Source organism: Nicotiana tabacum, chromosome 22, assembly GCF_000715075.1.
Source record: "Nicotiana tabacum cultivar K326 chromosome 22, ASM71507v2, whole genome shotgun sequence".
In the NCBI taxonomy this organism is placed as follows: Eukaryota; Viridiplantae; Streptophyta; class Magnoliopsida; order Solanales; family Solanaceae; genus Nicotiana; species Nicotiana tabacum.
Window position 1 is genome coordinate 139,091,065 of NC_134101.1, and position 26,113 is coordinate 139,117,177.

General features: G+C 41.2%; 1 protein-coding gene and 1 pseudogene across 1 annotated transcript; one reads left to right on the top strand and one right to left on the bottom strand.

Moving 5' to 3' along the window:
- The first annotated feature begins 8,315 nt into the window (after positions 1-8,315).
- On the top strand, positions 8,316-14,764 carry LOC107811605 (mediator of RNA polymerase II transcription subunit 21). Its single transcript, XM_016636570.2, has 5 exons — positions 8,316-8,686; positions 12,393-12,617; positions 13,491-13,568; positions 13,796-13,847; positions 14,182-14,764. The coding sequence occupies exons 2-5, from the start codon at positions 12,408-12,410 to the stop codon at positions 14,256-14,258; spliced, it is 417 nt and encodes a 138-aa protein (XP_016492056.1). The 5' UTR covers positions 8,316-8,686; positions 12,393-12,407; the 3' UTR covers positions 14,259-14,764.
- A 1,619-nt stretch (positions 14,765-16,383) lies between these two features.
- The window catches only part of LOC142176076 (polyadenylate-binding protein RBP45-like), a 36,481-nt pseudogene continuing 26,751 nt past the window's right edge, over positions 16,384-26,113 (bottom strand).

The window sequence follows — 26,113 nt, forward strand, 5'->3', positions numbered from 1 at the left end:
ATATATATATATATATATATATATACTTGTGTATATATGTATATATGTTATGAGTAGGTCGGGGGCTTTCCGATCACAGTATATGCACTAGTAGAGGCTTGTAGACATATCCTATCAGCTAGTGCAGTATGTTGGTCTGGTATGTCTTTTTCTGTATATTTTGTTGGTTTGCCAACTATAGTAGTTACGACGGCCTTGTCGGCCCAGCTTTATATTGATATTTAGTCAGCATTCGCAGTTGTCTTGCAATGTGGCCCATGGCCAAAGTATGATATCACATGTTCAGAGTTCCTTAGTCGCAAGTTTGTACGCAAGGATAGGTGAGGCACTGGATGCCGGTCTCGGTCCCCAAGTTTAGGGCGTGACACATCAGTTGAGGATTAGGGCATCCGATGTCCTAAAGATAGCTTTTCGCACTCGGTACAGGCATTATGAGTTCTTGGTGATGTCATTCAGGTTGACAAATTCCCCAATAATTTTCATGGATTTGATGAACCGAATGTTCAAGCTTTACTTGGATTCATTCATGATAGTCTTCATTGATGATATTTTGATCTATTCCCGTAGCCGGGAGGAGCATGAGCAGCATCTGAGAGTGGTTCTTCAAACTTTGAGAGATAGTCAATTGTATGCTAAGTTTTCAAAGTGTGAGTTCCGGTTGAGTTCAGTTGCATTCTTGGGTCACGTTGTTTCAGCAAAGGGTATTCAAGTAGATCCGAAGAAAATAGAGGCAGTCAAGAACTAGCCTAGACCCACGTCAGTTACAGAGATTCGGAGTTTCTTGGGTTTGGCAGGCTATTACCGTCGGTTTGTAGGGGTTTTTTTTATCTATTGTAGCCCCGATGACCAGGTTGACCCAGAAGGGTGCCCAATTCAGGTAGTCGGATGAGTGTGAGGCAAGCTTTTAGAAGCTCAAGACAGCTTTGACTACGGCACCAGTGTTGGTATTGCCTACAGGTTCAGGGCCATTTACAGTTTATTGTGACGCATCTCGTATTGGACTTGGTGTGGTGTTGATACAGGATGGCAAGGTCATTGCTTATGCTTCGCGACAGTTGAAGATTCATGAGAAGAATTATCCAGTTCATGATTTGGAGTTAGCAGCCATCGTTCACGTGCTGAAGATTTTGAGGCACTATTTGTATGGCGTGTCATGTGAGGTGTTCACGGATCACAAGAGTCTACAGTACTTGTTCAACCAGAAGAAGCTAAATTTGAGGCAAAAAAGGTGGTTGGAGCTATTGAAAGACTATGATATCACCATCTTATATCATCCGGGGAAGGCCAATGTGGTGGCCGATGCTTTGAGTAGAAAGTCAGCTAGTATGGGCAGTCTTGCGTATATTCCGGTCGGTGAGAGAACGCTTGCTTTGGATGTTTAGGCTTTGGCCAATCATCTCGTGAGGTTGGATGTTTCTGAGCCCAGTCGTATGCTAGCTTGCACAGTCGCTCGTTCTTCATTATTTGAGCATATTCGAGATCGGCAGTATAATGATCCTCATTTTCTTGTCCTTAGAGACATGATACGACATGGGGGTGCTAAGCAGGTTACATTTGGAAATGATGGAGTTTTGAGATGAAGGGTCGAGTTTGTGTGCCTAATGTGGACGGACTTCGAGAGTTGATTCTAGAGGAGGCCTATAGTTCCCGGTATTCCATTCATCCGGGCGTCGCTAAGATGTTTCAGGACTTGCAGCAGCATTATTGGTGGAGGAGGATGAAGAAGGATATTGTTGCACATGTGGCTCGATGTTTGAATTGTCAGCAGGTAAAGTACGAGCATCAGAGACCTGGTGGTTTGTTCCAGAAGATTGAGATTCTTGAGTGGAAGTGGGAGCGTATCACTATGGACTTCGTTGTTGGACTCCCACGGACTCAGAGGAAGTTCGATGTAGTGTGGGTTATTGTTGATAGACTGACCAAGTCAGCACATTTCATTCCTGTGGTAGTTTCCTATTCTTCTAAGAGGTTAGCCGAGATCTATATCCGGGAGATTGTTCATCTTCATGGTGTGCCCGTGTCTATCATTTCGGACCGAAGTACGCAGTTTACCTCACATTTCTGGAGGGCAGTTCAGCGTGAGTTAGGCACACGAGTCGAGTTGAGCATAGAATTTCATCCTTAGACAGACGGTTAGTCTGAGCGTACTATTCAAATTTTGGAGGATATGCTCCAAGCTTGTGTCATTGACTTTAGAGGCTTGTGGGATCAGTTTTTGCCTTTAGCGGAGTTTGCCTACAACAACAGCTGACAGTCGAGCATGGCTCCTTATGAGGCTTTATATGGTAGGCGGTGTCGGTCGTCGGTTGTTTGGTTTGAGCTGGGAGAGGCTCGGTTGTTGGGTACAAATCTAGTACAGGATGCCTTGGACAAGGTCAAGATCATTCAGGATAGGCTTCATACAGCTCAGTCCGGGCAAAAGAGTTATGCCAACCGTAAGGTTCGTGGTGTGGCATTCATGGTCGGCGAGCGGGTGTTGCTTCGGGTGTCGCCTATGAAGGGCGTGATGAGATTTGGGAAGAGGGGCAAGCTTAGACCTAGATTCATTGGCCCATTTGAGATTCTTGATCGAGTGGGAGAGGTGGCTTACAGACTTGCGTTGCCGCCGAGTTTATCAATCGTGCATCTAGTGCTTCATGTGTCCATGCTTCGGAAGTATCACACCGATCCATCCCACGTGTTAGACTTCAGCACTGTCCAGTTGGACAAGGACTTGTCCTATGAGGAGTAGCCGGTAGCTATTCTAGACCGGCAGGTTCGTCAGTTGAGATCGAAGAGTTTCCCTTCTGTTTGTGTTTATTGGAGAGGTCAGCCTGTTGAGGCAGTGACCTAGGAGTCCGAGTCCGATATGTGAAGCCGATATCCTCATCTTTTCTCCGACTCATATACTTTTCTTATGTCTGCTCGAGGATGAACGTTTGTTTTAGAGGTGAAGAATGTGATGACCTTTTGGGTCATCACTCGTTTTGAAAGTAAATTTTGTGTTCTGAGGCCTTACAAACCTCTTTTTGTCTCACCTTGATTTGCGTACGCAGTCCGAATGCGCTTTCGAAAAGCTTTTATGTGAAAACTAAGTAAAATAAGGAAATTGGCTTTTAAAATTAAATAAAGTTGACATTGGTCAACATTCTTGGTAAATGGACCCGGACCCATGATCTGATGGTCTCGTAGGGTCCGTAGTAAATTTTGGGACTTGGGCATATGCCCAGAATCGAATTCCGAGGTCCCAAGCCCGAGAAATAAATTTTTAAAAGAAATTGTTTATCTGAAATTATAAGAGTTTTTGGAAATGAAAAGATGTTTGAAATTGATGGTATCGGCCCCGTATTTTGGTTCCGGAGACCGGTATAGGTCTAAAATAATAAATTGGTTGAATCCATGGAATTTGGTAGGAATCGGAAGTGGTTTGGTATAAAACGGACCTATAGTTGAGAGAAAATGGAAATTTCAAATGTTTTCGAGTAACCTTATGAATTTGAGGTTGAAACCGTAGTTGTTGATGTTATTTTGATGATTTAATCGCACGAGCAAGTTCGTATGACATTTTTAGACTTGTGTGCATGATTAGTTTGGAGCCCCGAGGGCTCGGATGAGTTTTGGATAGGCTTCAAAGTGAATTTAGACTTAGAACATAACAATTGCAGGTTCAGAGAAAGTTGCAGGTCTCTGAAGCCAGGCTTTGCGGTCCGCGGTGGAGTCTTTGTGACTGCGGTAGTATTTATGCGGTCAACGGTGAGCAAGGCCATGTCTTCGCGGCCGTGCTCGATATCTCGCAGTCCACGGTGGAGCTCCACGGCTGCGGTCCTTTTTATGCGGTCAGCGGTGGGGGTCTGAGAGGGGTATATTTAAACGAGACTTTTCAGCCATTTCTCATTTTTCAAAACCCTAAAACATAAGAGGTGATTTTTCAAGATACTCTTTCTTCCCCAAAACACAAGTAAGTGATTTTTAACTTATTTCTTTCACTGATTAACTTCTTTTTACAAGATTTCATCCTAGAATCTAGAGTTTTCATGGTGGAATTGGGAATTTTGGGTAGAACTTAGGAATATCGAAATTTCGGGATTTAGACCTCAAATTGAGGTCTGATTCCAAAACCAATTGTATATCCAGGCTTAGGGGTGAATGGGTAATCGGATTTTTGTCCGAATTTTGAGTTTTGACCAAGCGGGCCCGGGGTCAATTTTTGACTTATTGGGAAAAATACTAGAAAACCTATTTTCATGCATTAGAATTGGTTTATTTAGCATTTATTAATATTATAATGTAAATTGTGACTAGATACAAGCGAATTGGGAGTGGAACCAAGAGGTAAAGCGGTAGTTGAGGCTTGAATTGTGTTCGTGGCATTGAGGTAAGTGTTTGGTCTAACCTTAGTTTGAGGGATTAAGAGTTGAGTCTTATTTTCTATGTGTTAATTGTTGAGTACGACGTATAGGTGTGGTGATGAGTATCTATATGTCGGTGCCAAGCATGCCCGTGAGTCTTATACTATGATTGATGTGACTCCGTTTCGTATTGTTCATGCTTTATATGATGATTTCCATTGTTGAACAAGGTTTGTGGAAGTATTATTGGTAATTGAACATTGTAGAGCATTGGATCAAGTTGAGAATTGAGTTGTGAAGTAATTGTGGAAAAGAGAAGAGGTTTATGATATTGTCTCCCTTGTCGGGATGTTATTGCTTTTGATATTATCTCCCTTGTTGGGATGTTACTACTCATGATATTGTTTCCCTTGCCGGGATATTGTTGTTATGCTATTGTTCCCTTGCCGGAATTTTATTGTGATATTATTGGTTCCCTTGCTCAAATTGCTTTGTGATTGTTGCTTGGGTGCGGAAGAGTGTAAAGCACGAAGGGTGATGTCGTGCATGATATTTGCGGGAGAGTGTTAATGCACAAAGGGTGATGTCGTGCCAATATTGTGAGGTAAAAGCACAAAAGGTGATACCGTGCCGCACGATGTACAATGTCGTACCATAATATGAGTGATAATGCACGAAGGATAATTCCGTGTCATGATTATGTGAGGCAAAAGCACGACGGGTGATACCGTACCGATTATATTGATTCTTATGGTGAGGGCGAGAGTAAAAGCACGAAGGGTGATGTCGTGCCGATTATATTGATTCTTATGCTGAGGGCGAGAGTAAAAGCACGAAGGGTGATGCCGTTAACTTGTCATTGATTTCCTTATTCTTGCTTAAAGTTGAATTTTCGTGTTCCTTTCACTTCTTTATTGAGATATTGCTTGTACATGATATTCCCCGCAGCATGTTTCCCCTTCCCACCTTTAACTGCTAGTTTCTGTCATTATTATTTGCTATATATGATATAAGTGCACAGGTTTATTTGATAGTCTTGTCCTAGCCTCGTTACTACTTCGCCGAGGTTAGGCTAGACACTTACCAGCACATGGGGTCGGTTGTGCTGATACTACATTCTGCACTGTGTGTAGATCCCGGTGCTACAGCTTTTGGACCACAGTGAGGTTGCTGCCTTCAGTCCCGTGGCGGAGACCCGAGGTAGTTCTGCCGGCGTCCGCAGGCCTTGACGTTTCCTTCTATCTTTCCATTCTATTTCTTTTATGTATTTCAGAAACAGCTTTGCATTTATCTTTTAGACCCCTATTTGTAGTATTCTTAGATGGTCTTTGAGATTGTGACACCAGTTTTGGGTAGCTTATGTTTATGGATTTGTATCAGTATTATTTTAAATTGTTACATTTCATTCTTCCGCTTTATTATTTCCGCTGTTTATAAAGTGTTAACTAACAATCGTTAAGGGATTAAAAATGAGAAGGGTTAAATACTTGGAATAATTGGCTTTCCTAGCTTTCACTAGTAGGCGCCATCACAACTCGCGAGGGTGAAAAATCCAGGTCGTGACAGTTATTCTTGAGGCTACCAAAGATCTTATCACTCTCGGACTTGATGATTTAGAAGGTGATTTGGTGACATATGAGAAATTATTGAATCAACAGAAAGATGAGACAATGGAGGATGCATCGCAAGAAAAGTATGATCAACCAAAAGAAAAAGAAAACACATCAAATCCGGCAGAGATAAATCAAGAAGGCCAAAATTCAGAAACAGAGGGGAAGAAGAGAAGAAATTCATGCGATTGATAAAAAGGATGATTTAGTTGCAAGGGATGCCAGTGCAATTGCATTTCACAAGAAAAATTATTTGATGGTATTGACGATGAACCGAGTAATAAAAAAAAGCAAGATGGTTCATCAAGAGAAAGTTTCTAATGATCCACCCAAGTATGAGGCAGAAATAGCTTGGGATCTAGAACTACAACAACGCATGACAATAGATATTGAAGAGGCAAAAAAGTTTGTGCCATTGCTCGAGATTGCATGTTTCAAGGAGCATGACGAAATATTTATTGGTGGCATTACTCTACATCCTATAGAATAGAAAATTGGAGTTGGATAGTTGTACAAGTCCAACTATAAGGTAACTAGAGAAGTAGATGATTTCAAAGTAAAGAAAAATTATATTGATGATATTTTGTAGGGATTTACCATGAGTAAAGACAAATCATATATGAGCAATATGCAAGATAAATTGAAGTTGACTAAAGATGGCACTCGTAATTTTATTGATGCTACATATTTTAGTAAATTGGTGAAGAGTCTAAGGTACTCGACTTCTACAAGGCTTGATGTTACTCATGGCATGCTCAAGTTTGAAGATCTTGGTTTGAGGGAGGCTGTTGGAAATTAAACCAAGATTAATTAGTATTCCTAAGTTGTATAAGAATATTGTTTCTACCAACCCCCTCATTAAGCTGGGTCAGAATTGTGACTGATCTTATTTCAGAAAAGGAACAACTACAAGAATATTGTGTGTGATAACCAACTAAAAAGCAAAGTTAGAGTGTCCATGCTCTGATACTACTACATGAGATACACTAGGAATATCTCATTAGATTACAACATGATAAGATTTTATGTGACTCAGTAACCATCAACTACTTCAAGTCTTGTAAGATATATAATAAGACCTGTTCTGGTAGAGTTTGATAGCTTGAGAAACAATCAGCAACTTCGTGGTGAAATCTACATTAGTGTTATAAAAACTGTCTTTTCTGCTGTTGTAATAACTTACCAAAAGTAATTTGAAATTTGTTATTTGATTATATCTTCTTTGACAAGTCTATCTGTGACTGATGCTTGATTGATAGTTATTGTGAGCACCTAATTTTTGCCCTAATATAAATTATTCCTAAAAATATTCCAAAATAGTTTTATAATTATTACATAGAATTGTAGGAATTTTTCTTTACTTTTATCCAATTTGTTTTGCATTGTTCATGCATATTTTGAGGTGTTTTAAACCATAAAAATCATAAAAATATTTAATTTTTCATCTCATAACATTTTAGACCTTAATTATATTTAGGATTTAATTACATTAATTATATGTATTATCAAACAAAAATCACAAAAAAAATACAAGTCATTTTTACATTTTTATCTTTTAGTTTTAAATTAGTAATTTTCTTTTATTAGTTTTAATTTAATCAATTATTTAAATATTAGAAATAAATGTTAGGTTTAATCCCATAAGTTAGATTTGATTTAGGAATTAATTTAGGTGCTTAATTAATTTGATTAGGATTTTTAATTAAAAAGGGAAAGAAAAACAAAGAAAAGAAATAAATAGTTTGTTTGGATGGTTGTTTTATATCGTTTCATAATGTATCGTATCGTATTGTATTGTACTGTACTGTATCGTTTGATGAATATAATGTTTGGATGGATTGTGTCATTTTGCCGTTGTTTCATGTTATCATGCACTAGTAATATGATGAATAAGCTTGCAATATTATAAAGAAAAATTATGATACGGTATATAAAAAGGTAGGGTAAATGATAAAATAAAATTATTTAATAATAATGGAGGGTGAAATTGAGAGAAAAGGACAAGGTAACGACGCGACCACACCAGATCGGTCATTACACAAAGTGACACATTTCATCGTTATGTAACGACGAATTTAACGATACGATACAATAAAATTTAAGTAACAATCAAAACAAACATTGTATTTAAAGTAACAATACGATACAATATAACAGGTAACAATCATCCAAACAAGCTGTTTGTTAAAATTGGGTTAGAAGCCAAATGTAATTGGCCCAATTGCCAATTCGCCCCAGACCCGGTCCAATAGCCTCTCCTCCCAGACCACCAACCGACGTAGTTTCACATGGACACTACGTCGTTTCATCTCCTTGACCTAAGTCTCCCATCTTCTCTAAGAACACAAACAGACCCCTCCAAAAGAACAAAAACACTAACCGCCTCCTTTCTCTTCTTCTTCTCTCTCGAGCAGCCACCCAATTCGGCTGACCATTTTCTCTCATCTCATACACACTCACACTCGCTTAAGCCATCTATGTAGCAACTGAAAATACCAAAAACCAGATTCTAAAAAAATCAAAAGCTAAAAAATGGAAAGAAAAACTGGAATTTTCAATGGAGATTTGAAGAAGAACTGATTTCAGAGCACGATTTATTTTCTTTCTGGGTTTCTGAAAGCGGTTTCGGAGCCGTGGATTTGCCGTTCGATTTCCGCTGATTTTGCTGTTTTTCTGGAATTGCTGAGCTCCGTTCGAGTTTGTTTCTGCCTTCATTTGGCTTATTCTAGCTTTTCTCTGTTCGATCGGGTAAGTTTTGGAAACTTCTTCGTCTTATGCTTTAGTCAAATGATAAAAAATTGTGGGATTCCTTTTAGCTTCTTGTAGATTTGCTCGAGTTCTGATCTTTGTTATTCTAGTATGTAAGGGATGTGTATTTCGTCTCAAATTGGTTGAAATAGTTGAAATAAATCGAAATACGACACCTATTTGAATTAGTTTGATCCCGGTTTTCAGCTATGAATACTGTGTTGGGTAATCTAATCATGTTAGGTTTAAATTGAGAATTGGTTAAATTCCTGTTTAATTTTTTGCAGATTTGCCAAACTTCTCTCTTCTGCGATTTGATGTCTAGTGAAGTTTCCATTAAAACACATGTTGGTTTTTGAACTTAGCTGGGTATAGTATTAATCATTGAACAATAAACATCAAGATAAATGGATTAAATCTGTGCGAGAAAGTTTAGGGATAATTATAAATTTTAGGGATATCATTTGCACAACTTGGATTGATGTATAAATTCTTCTGTCATTAACTTGTAACTAGATATGCACTTGGATGATTTTGGCAATATCATTGTGATTATGTGTGAAGTTATACAGAGGCTATGTTTGCACTCAATATTGAGGCTGCCAATTTCAGGGTCTGTTTGTGACTAAAGACCATTAAGAATTTGATTAGCAGTAATTGGATTTAAAAGTAGACTTTCTACCCTTAATTGATATCAACAGCCCCTTTTCAACCATGCTCATATGACTTCAAACCAGTACAGATTTAGCTATTTCCAACATTACAAGATATGTGATATGGGACTGTGATTAATCTTTCCTTAAGTGTTGGATCAACAGAATCGTTTTCCTCAAGCCTACAATCCCTTTTGTAATCTTAGCCCTTTTTTGTAAATAATTTCAATGTAAGGAAAAACAAATTATGAACATGCGCTAGTTGCTTTAGGCGCGGTTAATAAATAAATCATCGTGACTATGGGTACGGTTCCTGTGGCATAGTCGCGATACGTAAATCCCCAATTCGAGTGTGTGTTTCACGTGACTTGACCACAACTTAAAATAATAATAATAATAAACATGTTGTAAATTGCGGGTGCGTTTCACGTGGCGCAATTCGCAATATGTACAAAAACAAACGAGTGCGCGACATCGCGACTTGTGCAAATAAACTCCATAAATAATTAAAAGCGGTTTAAAAGGTTAAAAATGCACAATAGGTTTAAAACTTGTAATAAATCAGATAATTAAGCATATTATTAATAGTTGAGCGGTAGAAATGAGAGTGCGAAAGACGGTGTCTATTTCAGACAACCAGTTCGGGTTCATGCCAGGGCGATCTACCACAGAAGCTATCCACCTTATTAGGAGGATGGTGGAACAATATAGGGATAAGAAGAAGGATCTCCACATGGTGTTTATTGATCTAGAGAAAGCATACGACAGAGTTCCTAGGGAGGTCTTATGGAGCTGCTTAGAGGTTAAAGGGGTCCCGGCGGCCTACATTAGAGTGATTAAAGACATGTATGATAGAGCTAAGACTCGGGTTAGGACAGTAGGAGGCGACTCCGAGCATTTTCCGGTTGTTACGGGGTTACACCAAGGGTCTGCGTTCAGCCCTTTCCTATTTGCCCTGGTGATGGATGCACTAACTCATCATATTCAAGGAGATGTGCCATGGTGCATGCTATTTGCTGATGACATAGTTCTAATTGATGAGACACGAGGCGGCGTCAACGAGAGGCTAGAGGTTTGGAGACAAGCCCTTGAGTCTAAAGGCTTCAGGTTGAGCAAGATGAAGACGGAATACCTCGAGTGCAAATTTGGGGCCGAGCCGACGGAAACGGGAGTGGAAGTGAGGCTTGACTCTCAAGTCATTCCTAAGAGGAGTAGTTTCAAGTACCTTGGGTCAGTTATTCAGGGGATCAGGGAGATTGACGAGGATGTCACACACCGTATAGGAGTGGGGTGGATGAAGTGGAGGTTAGCGTCGGGAGTCCTGTGTGTCAAGAAAGTGCCAACGTTACTAAAAGATAAGTTTTATAAAGCAGTGGTTAGGCCTGCCATATTGTATGAGACCGAGTGTTGGCCGGTTAAGAACTCATACATCCAGAAGATGAAAGTAGCAGAGATGAGGATGTTGAGGTGGATGTGCGGGCATACAAGGATGGATAAAATTAGGAATGAAGATATTCGAGAGAAGGTGGACGTGGCCCCCATGGAGGATAAGATGCAGGAAGCAAGACTCAGATGGTTCGGGCACATTCAGAGGAGGAGCACTGAGGCACCGATGAGGAGGTGTGAACGACTGGCTGTGGTGGGCACGAGGAGAGGTAGAGGGAGACCTAAGAAGTATTGGGGAGAGGTGATCAGGCAGGATATGGCACGACTTAGGATTACTGAGGACATGACCCTTGACAGGGAATTGTGGAGGTCGAGCATTAAGGTTGTAGGCTAGGGGAAGTTGTGAGTATTTCTACAGCGCACTAGAGTGAGACTAGCCAGTTAGGAGTTAGTCTTAGGATGCCACTGGTCAGCTACTGATGCAGGGCTTTATCTGTTGGATATTATTATATCTTCCATCTTTTTCGTACTTCCTATATTTCTTATATTGCTGGTATTTTTATTTTATGTTATGCTATGTTCTTTTATGTTATTTTATTATGAGTCTATTGATAGTACTAATATATCGTCTCTTGTCGCTGTGTTGAGCCGAGAGTCTCCTGGAAACAGTCTCTCTGCCCCTCGGGGTAGGGGTAAGGTCTGCATACATATTACCCTCCCCAGACCCCACTTGTGGGATTATACTAGGTTGTTGTTGTTGTTGTATTAATAGTTGAGCGACCATGCTGAAACCACAGAACTCGGGAGTGTCTCACACCTTCTCCCGGATTAATAGAATTCCTTATCTAGTCTTTTGTGTTCGCAAACTATAAAATAGAGTCAATTTCCTCGATATGAGATTCTAAAATAAACCGGTAACTTGGGATACCCAGTGTTATTAAAAGCGCTCGCTTCTCGCTTTAAGCGATGAAGCGAGGCGAGGTGCAGGGTTAGCGCTTTTCTGGTAAAAAGGCGACTCACATTAAAAAAGCATGCGCTTTTCTCGCTTAAGCGAGAAGCGAGCCGGTAGAAAAAGCAAGAAAAAGCGTGCTTAAGCGAGCAGAAGGCATCAACTAGGTTTTTTTTAAAAAAATTTGGCAAATAAACCATCTGTGAACAAACAAACATACGCGACTTCTTCTGCAATTTATGCTCTGTTACCGGTGAATTAATTGTTATTTTTTTTTTTGTTGATTGTAGTAAATTTAATTTGATTATTCAATGGCATCAAGCCATTTGCTTAATATGTTATTTTTAATGAGTTCTTAGCCATTTATCTATGCCTATTTTATTTTTTTTATTTGTGTTAAATTGCGCTTCACATGAAAAAAGCGTGCGCTTCGCTTTGCGCTTTGCGATTCTGTGAAGCGAGGCCTCGTCGCTTTTTTGCGCTTAACGCTTTCCAAAACACTGGGTATACCATAAATTATTCCAAGTGGCGACTCTGAAATCAATAAATAATCCCATTTCGATTAATGTCACTTAAATTGGAAAAATTCCCTATTCCCTCAGAAAAAAGAATGGTGACAGTTATTGATGAAAATAACAGTAGCCCTGAATCCTTGGTACTCAATATATATATAGGCAATCGTCTTAAAATCTAAATTCACCATTTTCTTGGAACTTAGGGAAGGATCCACAAGATGGATATAATATCCCAGCTACAGGAGCAAGTAAATACCATTGCAGCTCTTGCTTTCAACACCTTCGGTACCCTTCAGAGGGATGCCCCTCCTGTTCGTCTGTCACCTAATTATCCAGAACCTCCTCCTGCTAATCCTACAGAGGATGCAGCCAATGTTGCAGAGCAACCAAAGCAAATGAGTGCTGCTTTTGTTAAGGCTGCCAAGCAGGTAAACCTCCCTACCTTCACATTTTCTTTCTATAACATCCTTATAGATCAAGTTGATCAACTAAGATGAGCAAACCACATTATATGGACCATCTGCATGTACTTTGAAAATATCCAGGATTCCTAGAATATTGAATTATTTTTTTCTGGTCAAATAGTGTCTTTTCGTCTTCCTTTGGCTAGTCTATTTGTTTTTTAATACATCAAATCTTTATATTATCTTGTTTGTGGACCTTTACGCATATCATGGGGATATTTATGTTTCATGGCTCTTCCTATCTAAGTTTAAGTCTTTGTTTGTTGAGTCTTGAGACCAGTGTGGTTGAGTTCAAAGACCTAAGTCTGTTATCATTTATTTTAACACACATATAATAATGTTATTAACATCACAAACTACTCAAATTAAAACCTGACTTATTCACATAATGGTGGGCAAATTCGAACTACTAGTTGAACAGAATCTCATTACTCTAGGGACTTTAACTTGAGAACTTGCTCTCAGCCTCAGGAGTTAAACCATAAAATCTAGGCTAAGTCTCATAGGGTAATCCATGGTTCTTCAAAACCCGAAAACTGAATTCTAGCTTGTGGCCCTTTAGCTGTCTTCAGTGAAATACATGGACACACTTGTCATTATTTCTAAAGTGTTCAAGTTCACAGCTATATTTCTCTTGTTTTCATCTTGTCCTCGCAATCAGAGGTGGTCTGATCTAGCATCCCGCCAAACTTAAGATGCACATATGGCACTTGAGAGTAGCCCTGAAGATTGCATGGCTCTTAATTTCGACCTATTGCAATGTGCTCCTAAAGTGTAGCTTTGCTACAATGTTGTCGTATTCTTGAAACATTTTTCTTCTGTTTGTTTACTGGACAGTTTGATGCATTGGTTGCTGCTCTTCCTTTATCAGATGGGGGTGAAGAAGCCCAATTGAAAAGAATTGCAGAACTCCAGGTATAAGCTTCTCTGTAAATAATTTTTTGACATATGACACTTGAGCAAGATGATGCTCCATCTTTCTCTAATTCCAATGCCATATACTTACTGAGAAACAGAACCTCTATGTAGTTAAATTAAAAAATGAAAAGGATAAATGAAGATTAATCTGTTATTATGTTTTTGGGCCAAGTGTTTTTGTCTGCGTTTTACCCAATAACTCTTACTCTCTGTATGTGATGCAGGCTGAGAACGATGCTGTTGGCCAAGAACTCCAAAAGCAACTGGAAGCTGCAGGTAAGGATTTCCTAGCGTATCTGACGTAACTTTGGTTTTGGGATAGGCATTTTTACACAATACATGGCTATGCACATACTGACCGAGATGGTTATAACTGATTGAGCATTACTTCCATCTAATCAGTCTTCCACAGAACCTATATCCTTTACTTAACTGCAGAATTTGTGGTGGAGGAAAGTTAGCATTCATGTATTTGTTTTTCCTTTGTTTTCTTTCTGAGAGAGTGGTCAAAGTTGTTCTAGTTAGGCTAAGGTCCAAACGTCTATGTACCTTTTAATCTTTTTATTATTTTTTGTTTATTCTGAAACTCAGTTTGATTTTGTTGATTTAGAAAAGGAGCTAAAGCAGGTTCAGGAGTTGTTTAACCAAGCAACGGATAACTGCCTGAACCTTAAGAAGCCAGAATGAATTAAGCTACTAGTACATATTTCAGTTTTGATGGAACTAATTAGACAGTATTTGCTTAAGGAGCCCCTCTTCCTGGAATATGCCTTGGAGGAACAACAAATCGCCTGCGTCAGGCTTCTTATGGGTGCATTTACTAACTGGTCATATATAAACTGGCTGTGTTCTGGTATTCCGTTTGAAGTTCTTGGCCCGCTGCTGCAGAAAAAAAATTCAGTATTCCATGTGAATCTGATGCAGATCTTCGTTTATTCTAAATGGAAAGACATAGGAATGATGTGTTTTAAAAGCAAATTCAGCAGTCATTTGTCTCCTCACATGAACTTCCTATTCCTTCTATCCAACCATAACATTAGCATCTTCTATGAGATGAGCACTATTTGGAAAGTTGGTTTATATGGTTCTCTGCTCCAACAGTTTTATGTTGTCAAAAGTTTGCAATTAAATGTCTATTTTCTTAAACATGCAATCCAAAACAAGGGAAGGTCTATTGTTTTTATTTTTTTACATTTTTTGTAGAGGTTATCTAACTACACACTAATAATACGTGCCTGGATACTTCCAACTGCAAAATGCCATCGTCCTCGATATTGCCAAATCGAGTGGCCAAGCAATAGCTAAACTTGCTCGTTTATTATAACTGCTGCGACTTGGAGGCTTTCAAAAATATATTTTAATTGGTTAGTCGAAGTGGGATAAGAAAGTAACAGTCATACTCAATGTTCAGAGCACCAAGGCAAGTTTATAAAACTACAGTTCGCGTATCTAGAAGTTACTGAAATTGGGATCGCATGAGTCTTCCATATGATTGAAACTAGGGAAAAGTGTTAAAAGTGCTTCTAAACTATTGAAAAGGATTTTAAAATACTCTTCATTCACCTGTTGGGTTAAAAATATTCCTCCATCCACATTTTTAGTTCGCTTATACCCTTTGACCGTTAGGTTAATGTTGAATTAAAAATAATAATTATTTAAATTCTACGTAATAACTTCTTATTGGCCAAAATTAAAACATCTAACCCATCAAAAAGACCCACCCATGTCTACCAGTTTTTCACACTAACCCACTTCAAATGCTAATCCGACCCGAACAAAAAGTTCAATTAAAAAAAGAGGCGTCACTTCTATCGAACTCCAGGGAACAAAAGCTCCATGGAAGTTGCAGCGAACATATAGACGTAAATTTACTACGTGGTTTTCTTTTTCTTGTTATGGCATACAGTTCAGTTTACATGATAGACACAAATTTCATTATATTCAAGATGAGTTTAATTTAATCATTTTAACATAACGAAAAGATCTCAAAGTGATTGTTTGAAAGATATCATAAACCGTTGGACTACCCCTAGTTTCCCGTCACACATTATTGTCAAGAAATCATTGACTCATTCATGCTAGGCTTTTCTTATTTGTTTAATTTGTTCATGAACCTTTATTTGATGATAATATTATACGTGAGTTTAATCAAGAAAATGAACACATATAAATCCATGGGTTAGATGGAGGTGGGATGTCTTTTTTTTATTTGAACTTTTTATTCGGGTTCGGTTAGTGTTTAGGGCGGGTTAGTCCGAAAAACGGGTAGATATGGGTGGATCTTTCTACTAGGTTAGACGTTTTAATTTCGATCAATAAGAAGTTACCACGTGAAATTGAATAATTATCAGCATTAACCTAACTGTCAAGGTGGATAGAGGGTATTTTTAAATCTTTTTCATCATTTTTGGCCTTCGGAGGAATTGGCATCAATTATATGTCAGAACAAGCACATGTATAAAGACATGCCCTCTACCTCTCCGAGGTCTTCAAGTATATGTAGATCTCATATCTAAGAAACAAAAATGCGACATGAAACATAAAAAAAACAAAGAGCAGGCAATAAACTAAAGAAATATATTGTATCCCCAAGAAGTAGCCTACAAAAGTTTCCAAGACCCATAGATAGTGAAATATACTACATCTGGATTCCAAATGAGAATCCCCTGGGCTCCCCCTTTAACGCTAGTAAATAGTCATGCAATGAAGCACTCAGCAATTCATTCGACCAGCAGATCACTGCAAAAACAAATTAAAGTGAAATGAATTAATATCGAATACATCATCATTTTCCATGAGTTGCTCTTATAGTTTAAATTTCAACCTTTTGTTCCCCAGTTAAACCAGAAACAAAAAGATAAGCAGCAGTCAACAGCTAAAAGATATTAATAACCTAAAAGAATGTTGCATCCATTTAACTCATAAAAGGAGATGGGCTATTAATTTTAGTTATAAATAAGCTGAACGGGTTGATCAAACCTGAGGCTACTGCAACATTTGCTGTTGTTGTTGAGGTTGTGTGTAATTCCCATATCCTGCATAGCCCGCCGCATAATACAGATTTGGATCAACACATAGTTCATTGGCACCAACCGAGAAGTGCCAAAACCAGAAATTAGAATATTGACATTACTAAATAACCTGCTTGTTTGCAAGACTACGACCCCAGGAAAGACGGATGCTTTGTCCACCAAGCTGAGTTCCATTTAGTGACCGTAGAGCTTCCTCAGCACAACTTCTGCAATAACAATGATGGCTCACGTGTTAAGCCTCCAAGCATTGAGATTGATCGTCTTCAGAAGGCATATTACTGTACCTGTCAGCAAACATTTTTACATGAAGCAACTGTCCATAATGTCCAAAAATCTGCCTCAGATGCTCATCTGTTACATTGGTATCCACGTTCCCAACAAAAATCTGCAACCAAATTCATTTGGATATGAGTACAAGCTGACTGAATGCCAAATTCTGCCAGAAAGAAATGGTATTAGAAGGGTCATCCCCATTTTGAGTTCCAGGTGAACTTTGATACGAAGTTGCAAAAGAAAGAGGCAAAGGTGAGGGGAGAGGGAGGAAAATTTATGCTTCATGAGCAAGATGGAATACAAATGAACAAGCTTATATACCGTAAACCATCACAAGAAGGCAAAGGTCAGACAGGGGACAACCGCCATCACTTAAACAAATCATTTTGTACAACTTTCTTGATAACAGAACACTATTACTGTTACGCGGCGCCTTCCTAAGAGTCCTTGGAAGGGCGACGTAAGGCTAAGCAACTGATGTCAGTGCAGTTGCTGTCCGCCAACTGAGGTCCCCTCCGTACGCTAGACTAGATTGTCAGTGCCGTACGGGAAAACCAATGTCAAGAGCAATTGAGAGAACACGAATGAGAATTGAGAATGAAAGAAAGCTTGATTGCATTAATGAAAGCTATTACAGAAAGGCAACGCGGTGTCGAGGGGGAGAGACACCAGTATAGAGAATTGTTTGCTTGCTAGAAAGTTTGATTGCTTGATCCCCCCTAATAATGCTTAAAAAAAAATCCAAAGCTACAAGACTAGACTTGATTAAGCTAGAGAAACATAATGGAAGTACATGGAATAAAACTACTCTATATTTACAATGAAAAAGACTTAGTTTGCTATAAGGCAGAAAACAAGTCCGTTGTCCGCAGCATTGTCTTTGGCATCAGGGTCTGCGCGCGCGGCGTTGTCTGCGCGCGCGGCGCTGTTGGCATCTGCCTGCGGTTGGGTGCTGGCGAGGGATATCGGTGGGGCGACAGAGGCACATGCGCGCTTGTCACTTGGCGCGGCCAAGACCACGGGGCCGTCCGTGGCGCTAGGAGTTGGAAGGCTTGCTAGGACGCCACGGGGCGCGCCCAAGGGGTCATGGGGCACGGCTGGAAAGCCTCCCATGACATTCTCCCCCATCTGAGTTGGCGACGTCCTCGACGCCTTACTTGCAAGATAATCTTCAATTAGGTTCTTTTAGGCTTTGAGGTTTGTTCCCCTTTCCCAAGTGTTCTCCTCTGCATCACAGCCCTGCCATTTCACCAAGAACTCTTGGTGATCCTTCCTTGAGGCATGAATCACTCTATCATCAAGGATAGCTTCAACACGCCTTTTCCCGGTTGAATTGGGCCCTCGAATACTGGGTATTGTGAGCTGGCTCCTTGAAGGATCCTCCGTGTCTTCCCGAAAAGGTTTCAGGAGGATGACATGGAAGACAAGATGAATTTTCCACCAAGCTGGGGTATCCACCCGGTATGCAACTTTCCCAATACGCCTTTCAATGGACAAGGGTCCAATGTACTTTTGCAATAAGCGAGGGTCATGGACCCCCGCAAATAAGTAACGCTTTGGAATTTTGACCATCACTTTGTCTCCTACTTGGTATTCAACAAAGCGACGATTCTGATCAGCATGCCTCTTCATCCGCTTTTGAGCCTTGACAAGATAGCTCCGCACTATCTCCAAATTTTGCTTCCACTCTTTAGAGAAGCTAGCAGCTCGAGGAGATTTCGACATAGTTGGTGCATTGACTGTGTGTGGGAGTAGCGGTTGCTGTCCGGTAACAATTTCAAAAGCGCTTTTGTTTGTACTAGAGCTCTTTTGTGAATTGAAACACAGTTGAGCAGCATCCAGAAGCTTCACCCAATTCTTCTACGATCCGGTTACAAAATGGCGGAGATATTCCTCCAACATACCATTGAACCGCTCCGTCTGGCCATCAGATTGCGGATGAAAACTTGAGTTGTGACTCAGCTTCGACCCAAGGCACTTAAAGAGTTGGGTCCAAAAGTTGCTAGTGAAGCGTGAGTCACGATCACTAACAATGTCTTTGGGTAGGCCCCAATATTTGACGACATGAGAGAAGAAGAGTCGAGCTATATCTTCTGCTGATATATATTGTGGGGCAGCAATAAAGGTAGCATATTTGGAAAACCGATCTACCACAACCAAGATAGTTGTTAGATCTCCGACCTTGGGCAATCCGGTGATGAAATCCAGGGAAACACTTTCCCAAGGTCTCTTTGGGACAGCTAGTGGTTCCAAGAGTCCCGCCTATGTTAAGCGGTCTGACTTGTCCTTCTAGCATACTAGACAAGTCTTCACATGCTGAGCAACGTCATCGGCCATTTGAGGCCAATAATATGCACGACGAAGTAACGCCATGGTGCGTTCTTCACCGGGATGGCCGGCCCACAGAGTATCATGACATTCCGCCAGAAGAGTCCTTCGTAGGTCTCCTCCTTTAGGAACATAAAGTCGGTTCCTTTTCACTTTCAGAAAACCATCTTCCATGTAGAACTGGCGAGTCTTGCCCTGTCCTACCAAATCAACCAAATACTGTGCAGCAGGGTCTTTGATGAGTAAATCCTGTATCTGGTCCTTGATGGAGGTGGCTACTTCGCTCCCCCTTAGGGTGGCGAGCAAGCACACCGATGCTAGATCAGCTCTCCGACTGAGCGCATCAGCAACATGATTGGTCTTCCCACTTCGGTACTCCAGGTTGAAGTGGAATTCAGCTAGGAGTTCCTGCCACCTGGCCTGTCGACCATTCAACTTCGGCTGGGTCATGAAATGGCTAACAGCTGTGTTGTCTGTCTTGACCACGAACGGGGTTCCTAGCAGATAGTGCCTCCAGAGGCGCAAGCAGTGGACGACAGCCAATAATTCTTTCTCATGGGCGGCATAGCGCCGCTATGCATCTTTTAGCTTCCGACTCTCGTACGCCACAGGATGCCCTTCTTGTAGCAGGACTCCACCGAGGGCATAGTCAGATGCATCTGTTTGTACTTCGAATGGCTTGGCCAAATCAGGAAGGGCCAAGACGGGGCTACTAGACATAGCCGCCTTCAATGCGTTGAAGGCCTCCGCTCGCTTGGGTCCCCATTCCCAAGGCGTGACCTTCTTGAGGAGTTCTGTCAATGGTACTGCAATGAGGGAGTAGCCTTTCACGAATCGTCGATAGAAATTGCATAGACCAAGGAATGCCCTCAAGGCATGGATATCCTTAGGCGGTGGCCAATCTGTGATTGCTGAATCTTCTGCTGGTCCATCTTGATCCGCCCTTCCTCGATGACATGTCCGAGGAAGTCAATTTGCTTTTGAGCAAAGGAGCACTTAGATAGCTTCGCATATAGTTCATGCTCCCGCAATCGAGCTAGGACCTTCCGCAAGTGCATCAGGTGTTCCTCCAATGTTTGGCTATATACCACAATGTCATCCAAGTAGACCACCACGAATTCATCAATGTACTCTCGAAAGACTTGGTTCATCAAAGTGCAAAACGTAGCTGGGGCGTTAGTCAAGCCGAATGACATAACCAGGAAATCGTACGACCCATATCTTGTCACACAGGTCGTCTTGTGCTCATCACCCTCTGCAATCCGAACTTGCCAATAACCTGTCTTCAGGTCTATTTTGGTGAACACCATCGCACCACCCAGTCTATCGAACAAGTCTGCCATTAGCGGAATAGGGTACTTGTTCTTCACAGTAATTTTGTTTAGAGCCCGATAGTCCACACAGAGTCGTAGACTACCATCATGTTTCTTCTGGAATAGCACAGGGGACCCGTATGGGGATTTGGAGGGTACGATAATCCCTGTGTCTAGCATTTCCGTCAATTGTCTCCGAAGCTCGGTGAGTTCGAGTTGTGACATTCTGTAAGGCGCCCGGGCGGGTGGCTTCGCGCCCGACACCAGCTCAATTTCATGGTCCACAGTGCGCCTAGGCGGTAGTCGCTTTGGCATGTCTTGTGGCATGACATCTTCAAACTCTAGTAGTAGCTCCTTCACGGGTTCAGGAATGGGACCCAAGGAGCGTTCTACATCTTCGATGCAGAGGGTTGCCATGAACGTGGGTTCATTTCTTTTGACCCCCTTCTTCAACTGCAAGGCCGAGATGTTTTCAACGGCCATCTTCATGGGCATGCACGGGATAATGCAGGGCTTGGTCCCGTTGGCTCCCATCATCAGTAACATGTCAGCATACGGTACAGGCATGGTGTTGGTTTGCCTCAGGAATTCCAATCCAACTATCAACTCGAAGTCATCTATGATCACCACGCGCAGGTTGAATTTTCCTTCGTAAGGGCCAAGCTTCACCGGTACTTCTTTGGCTATTCCACCCACTGGCTGGGGAGGTGAGTTGATAGCCTTGACACGGCCTCTACCTTTCCCTACAACTAGACCAAGGCGCTCCACCTGAGTCGAGGCTAAGTAGTTGTGGGTAGCACCCGTGTCTACCATGGCCCGAATGGGCTTGCCATTCACCTTCATCTCAACGAACATTAAGGTCCTCTCGTGCTTAAGAGGAGTCTCATCATCCGCCTTCTTTTTCCCTTTCTTGGTGACTGGACATGGGTCCTTCTTCTTACGGATACCAGCACTAGTCTCTGCTAATGCCTCAGAAATAGAGCCAACAATTGCATTGAAGGCACCTACTGGTTCAGTCTGATCCGCATCGTCTGAGTCGTCATTCGTCCAATTATCAAAAGTCTGATGGGCATTCATCTGTACCTATGGGCACTCATTATTCCAATGTGGTCCGCCGCAATGACGGCATCCTGAAGGAGGCTTCCTCCCCCGATCATTGTTGTTAGACGCAACACTATTGTTGCCTGTGGAGGGAGCCTTAGGTTTGGTTGAGCTCCGATCTCCCCCCACTTCTGCTAGGGCCACCATTGCTAGACTGGCCCCCTTTGAATCCCGCTCGGGCAGGCGGCTGAGGCCTATCCTTCCGAGCTTCCATTTGATAGTCCCCAAGGCATTCAGCTGCTTGGATCGCCTTGGGCAGGGTATCTACCCGTTGTCTTTATAGCTCCATACGGGCATAAGGTTTCAGCCCTTCTAGGAAAGTGAAGAGCTTGTCTTTTTCCCCCATGTCGTGTATGCTTAGCATGAGTGCGGAGAATTCCCGCACGTAGTCCCGCACGGATTTGGTCTGGCGGAGCTCCTGTAGCTTTCTCCTTGAATTGTATTCGACATTTTCGGGAAAGAACTGTAGGCGGATGGCTGCCTTCAGTTCTGCCCATGTTTCGAGAGCATCTTCACCGGCCTTGATGGCTTCGTATTTCACCCGCCACCAGAGTTTAGCATCACCCTGAAGATACATGGCAGCAGTTGCTACCTTCTTAGCTTCTTCTAGGCCCCCAACAACATCGAAATATTGTTCGACATCAAATATGAAGTTCTCCACTTCCTTGGCATTCCTAGCTCCACTGTATGGCTTTGGCTCAGGAATTTTCAGTTTTTGTGTCGCGGAAGTGGGGTTTGCAGCGCCCCCGATCTGGTTTCCACCGCCTCGCAGCAGGCCCTGTAAAGCAGCATTGACAACATTGAGCTTGTCTGTCAAGTCGTCAATAGTTTGTTGCATGGCAGTCACCATGTCTGCCTCTTGTGCCCTGTAAGCTAAATCCTCGGCACGCTCCTGTTGGAGTCCCTCGAATTTGCCAAAAATTTCGGCTGCCTCTGTGGCTGCCGTTTGCCGATCTCCCTCGGAGTCACGACTGATGTTTTCTATGTCAACTTCGGCCTGGAGCACCCTGCGGTCCCGGTCGTCCAACCTTTGCCCTAGGCTGGTTCTTAGTTCAGGCACCGTATCCATGATGGGCAGTAATCCGTCAACCGTCTGTTCAAGGGCCGCAATGCGGTCCCCATGATTCACCATGGTCAGAAATGGTGGTAGTGGCAATGCGTTCCCTCGTCCGATGTCGAGCCTAGGCTCTGATACCAACTGTTACGCGGCGCCTTCCTGAGATTCCTTGGAAGGGCGACGTAAGGCTAAGCAACTGATGTCAGTGCAGTTGCTGTCCGCCAACTGAGGTCCCCTCCGTACGCTAGACTAGATTGTCAGTGCCGTACGGGAAAACCAATGTCAAGAGCAATTGAGAGAACACGAATGAGAATTGAGAATGAAAGAAAGCTTGATTGCATTAATGAAAGCTATTACAGAAAGGCAACGCGGTGTCGAGGGGGAGAGACACCAGTACAGAGAATTGTTTGCTTGCTAGAAAGTTTGATTGCTTGATCCCCCTAATAATGCTTAAAAAAAATCCAAAGCTACAAGACTAGACTTGATTAAGCTAGAGAAACATAATGGAAGTACATGGAATAAAACTACTCTATATTTACAATGAAAAAGACTTAGTTTGCTATAAGGCATAAAACAGGTCCGTTGTCCACAGCATTGTCTTTGGCATCAGGGTCTGCGCGCGCGGCGTTGTCTGCGCGCGCGGCGCTGTTGGCATCTGCCTGCGGTTGGGTGCTGGCGAGGGATATCGGTGGGGCGACAGAGGCACATGCGCGCTTGTCACTTGGCGCGGCCAAGACCACGGGGCCGTCCGTGGCGCTAGGAGTTGGAAGGCTTGCTAGGACGCCACGGGGCGCGCCCAAGGGGTCATGGGGCACGGCTGGAAAGCCGCCCATGACATTACATATGATTCAAGAGATAAAATTAAACACACCGTCATTTCACAATTATATAGATCATGCATCAGTCGGATGATTGCATAGCCCCAAAAGAGCAAGAAGGATAATTGTTAACTTCCTAAAAGAAACAGAATATGCATCCGAACACAAACTGACAGGCATTTGGCTAAACCGTTAAAGGTCAGGAGGCATGTCTAAACGTTTAAAGAGGCAATCAAGCATTTGTGAAATGGAAACATATCTGAACTGTTGGATCACCAAACATGAGGTTACTTTGCATACACAACGGATATGTCCGATGTGCTTGTGGGAGTATGGAAGCAGGAAGAGATTTATGTTTCAAATTTGTCAAGGATAGCCACAGTTTGGCGAAGGGACAAAATGAAGACCAATATATGAGTAAACAAGTAGAAAAATATTCTCAAGATGTATATTCACCACTAGGTGTCCTGCAGTTTCTGAATAATTTCCCGACTTTCCCAGCCTGCATGGCATTATCTCATTAACTTTCCCAGCTTACATGGCATTATCTCATTACATCCTATCTCATGCATTAAGATAATTATAATGCTTTACCATGTGACTGTTAAACAAGAGGTGATAAAAGGCAGATTTGGTTGGAGCTCACACCTTCCCAAAAATCTTGTTTCGTTCATATTATCGATCTAACACTCGATCAAGGCTGCCTCATAGAGTGTAACTCGCTTATTGCCCGATTTGGTTGTCAAAGCGTCATTTTTACTCCATTCAAAAAAATTCAAGAAAAGGTATTTCTAAAGACTTTTTTAGTATAAGTCATATATATTTGAGTAATTAGTTGTTAGTACTATACTGTATGATTTTGTGCTTGTTTTGTGATTTTTTTTATCGGAATTAGTTTAATGTTCAGCAAATCTGTTCTGTATGGAAATTGTTTATTATACCTTTGTTATATAGCTGTTGAATAATTTGTGTTACATGTTTGACTATTTTTATAATTGTACAACAATAATATGTGACTTTTAGTGTTATTTAGTGCCCTTAGTGTAGTAGAACTGTAAATATATTTTAATTTATGTTATTTATTTAGGGCAATAAGCGAGTTTCACTCCACGAGACAGCCATGGATTCGGTTTTAGAACGATAAAATATAAACGGGACAAGATTACGAGGAAGGTGTGGGCCCCAATGGAGTTTTTCTCTTTTAAAACAGGGGGGTTGGGAAGTTCTGTCGGGGAAGAAGAGGACTGGTTTAGTTAAATGGGTATAGCGCATGAATTATATATTCATGCGCTATAGCGCATGTATTACATATTCATGCGCTATACTAAGTCTTTGACCGACTTTTCAAACTAAGGCATAGCGCATGAATTAAGGTATAGCGCATGAAATTCATACGCTATATATAAAAATGTTCTCAAGTCTTTTTTCACCTATTTTGATGTTTTGAGTCCAATTTTGCAACACTTTGGTTCCATACTCGGGGGGAGGGAGAGGGGGGTTCCAAGCAATCTCTATCCTATACTCATTTTTAATAAAATCAAAACCAATTAAATTTAGAATCTAAAGGCACAATTCAAGTGCAATATTCTGAAATCCAATCAAAAGACGATTCACGTTAGTCAAGAGATCATAGCAAAAGAATCCCTAAAACCAACCTCATTATCATCTTATTTAAACTCTCCATGAGATAAAGATTCAGAATATTAGTGGCAAATTTTATCAAAATAAACCTTCAAAAAGAAAAATACTACCCAAGTAATTGTACATACAGCTGTCAGCTAAAAATAACTATAACCCCTATGTCCCATTCATGTGAAGAGGCTCGGAATATATACAGGGACAAAGGACCTAGTTTTAGCATGAATTTGGGCATCGGTTCTTCAAGTTTTTGAAATAAAATTTACAGATTCTTGAGCGATATAAAATTATTACAAGCCACAATGGTTGATAATTTAAGATAATTTTAAATAGTAAAAAATCATAGTGAAAGAAAAAAAGGTTTGACTCCTTCAATTAGCAACAGTGTCACATAAAGAAAGCATGAGTACCAGATCTTGTGCCAAACAGAACATATGATGGTAGCATAAGATTATAATGGTGGCAAGAAAGTTCTCGCCCCTGTAAAGGGGATTTACGGAACAAGTTCATGAGGTAAATAAAGCAGACTTAAGAGATGAATAGATCCAGGACTAGGAACTAAATCAATGAATGAGACTACCAGAAAGCGTAAAGGAATAATGAAGATTAAGTTCAACTTCCGGCAGGCTAACAAGATATTGAAGTTAATAAAATGGTGGAAATGTAAAGATAAAGTGAAATGGGTGAAAAGTAAAGAAAAATAAACTGACACAAGGACTGCGGAGTAATGGAAAAAGTTGCAAAATAAAAATAAAAAGTTACGAGGATCCCACATAACGATATTTAACGACATTTAAATGAACTGAATTACGCCAAACCACGTCCTAAATGATAGTATTCATTTCAGCTGAAACAAGCATCCAGGCCCTTAAATCATAGAGCCTCCCATTCATCCTGCTTGGAGACAAGTGGAGTTTTATGAGATTTAATATTTCAACGAGAAGTTTTAAACAAAGGGAACGAAGTGATGTGGATAGCTGGG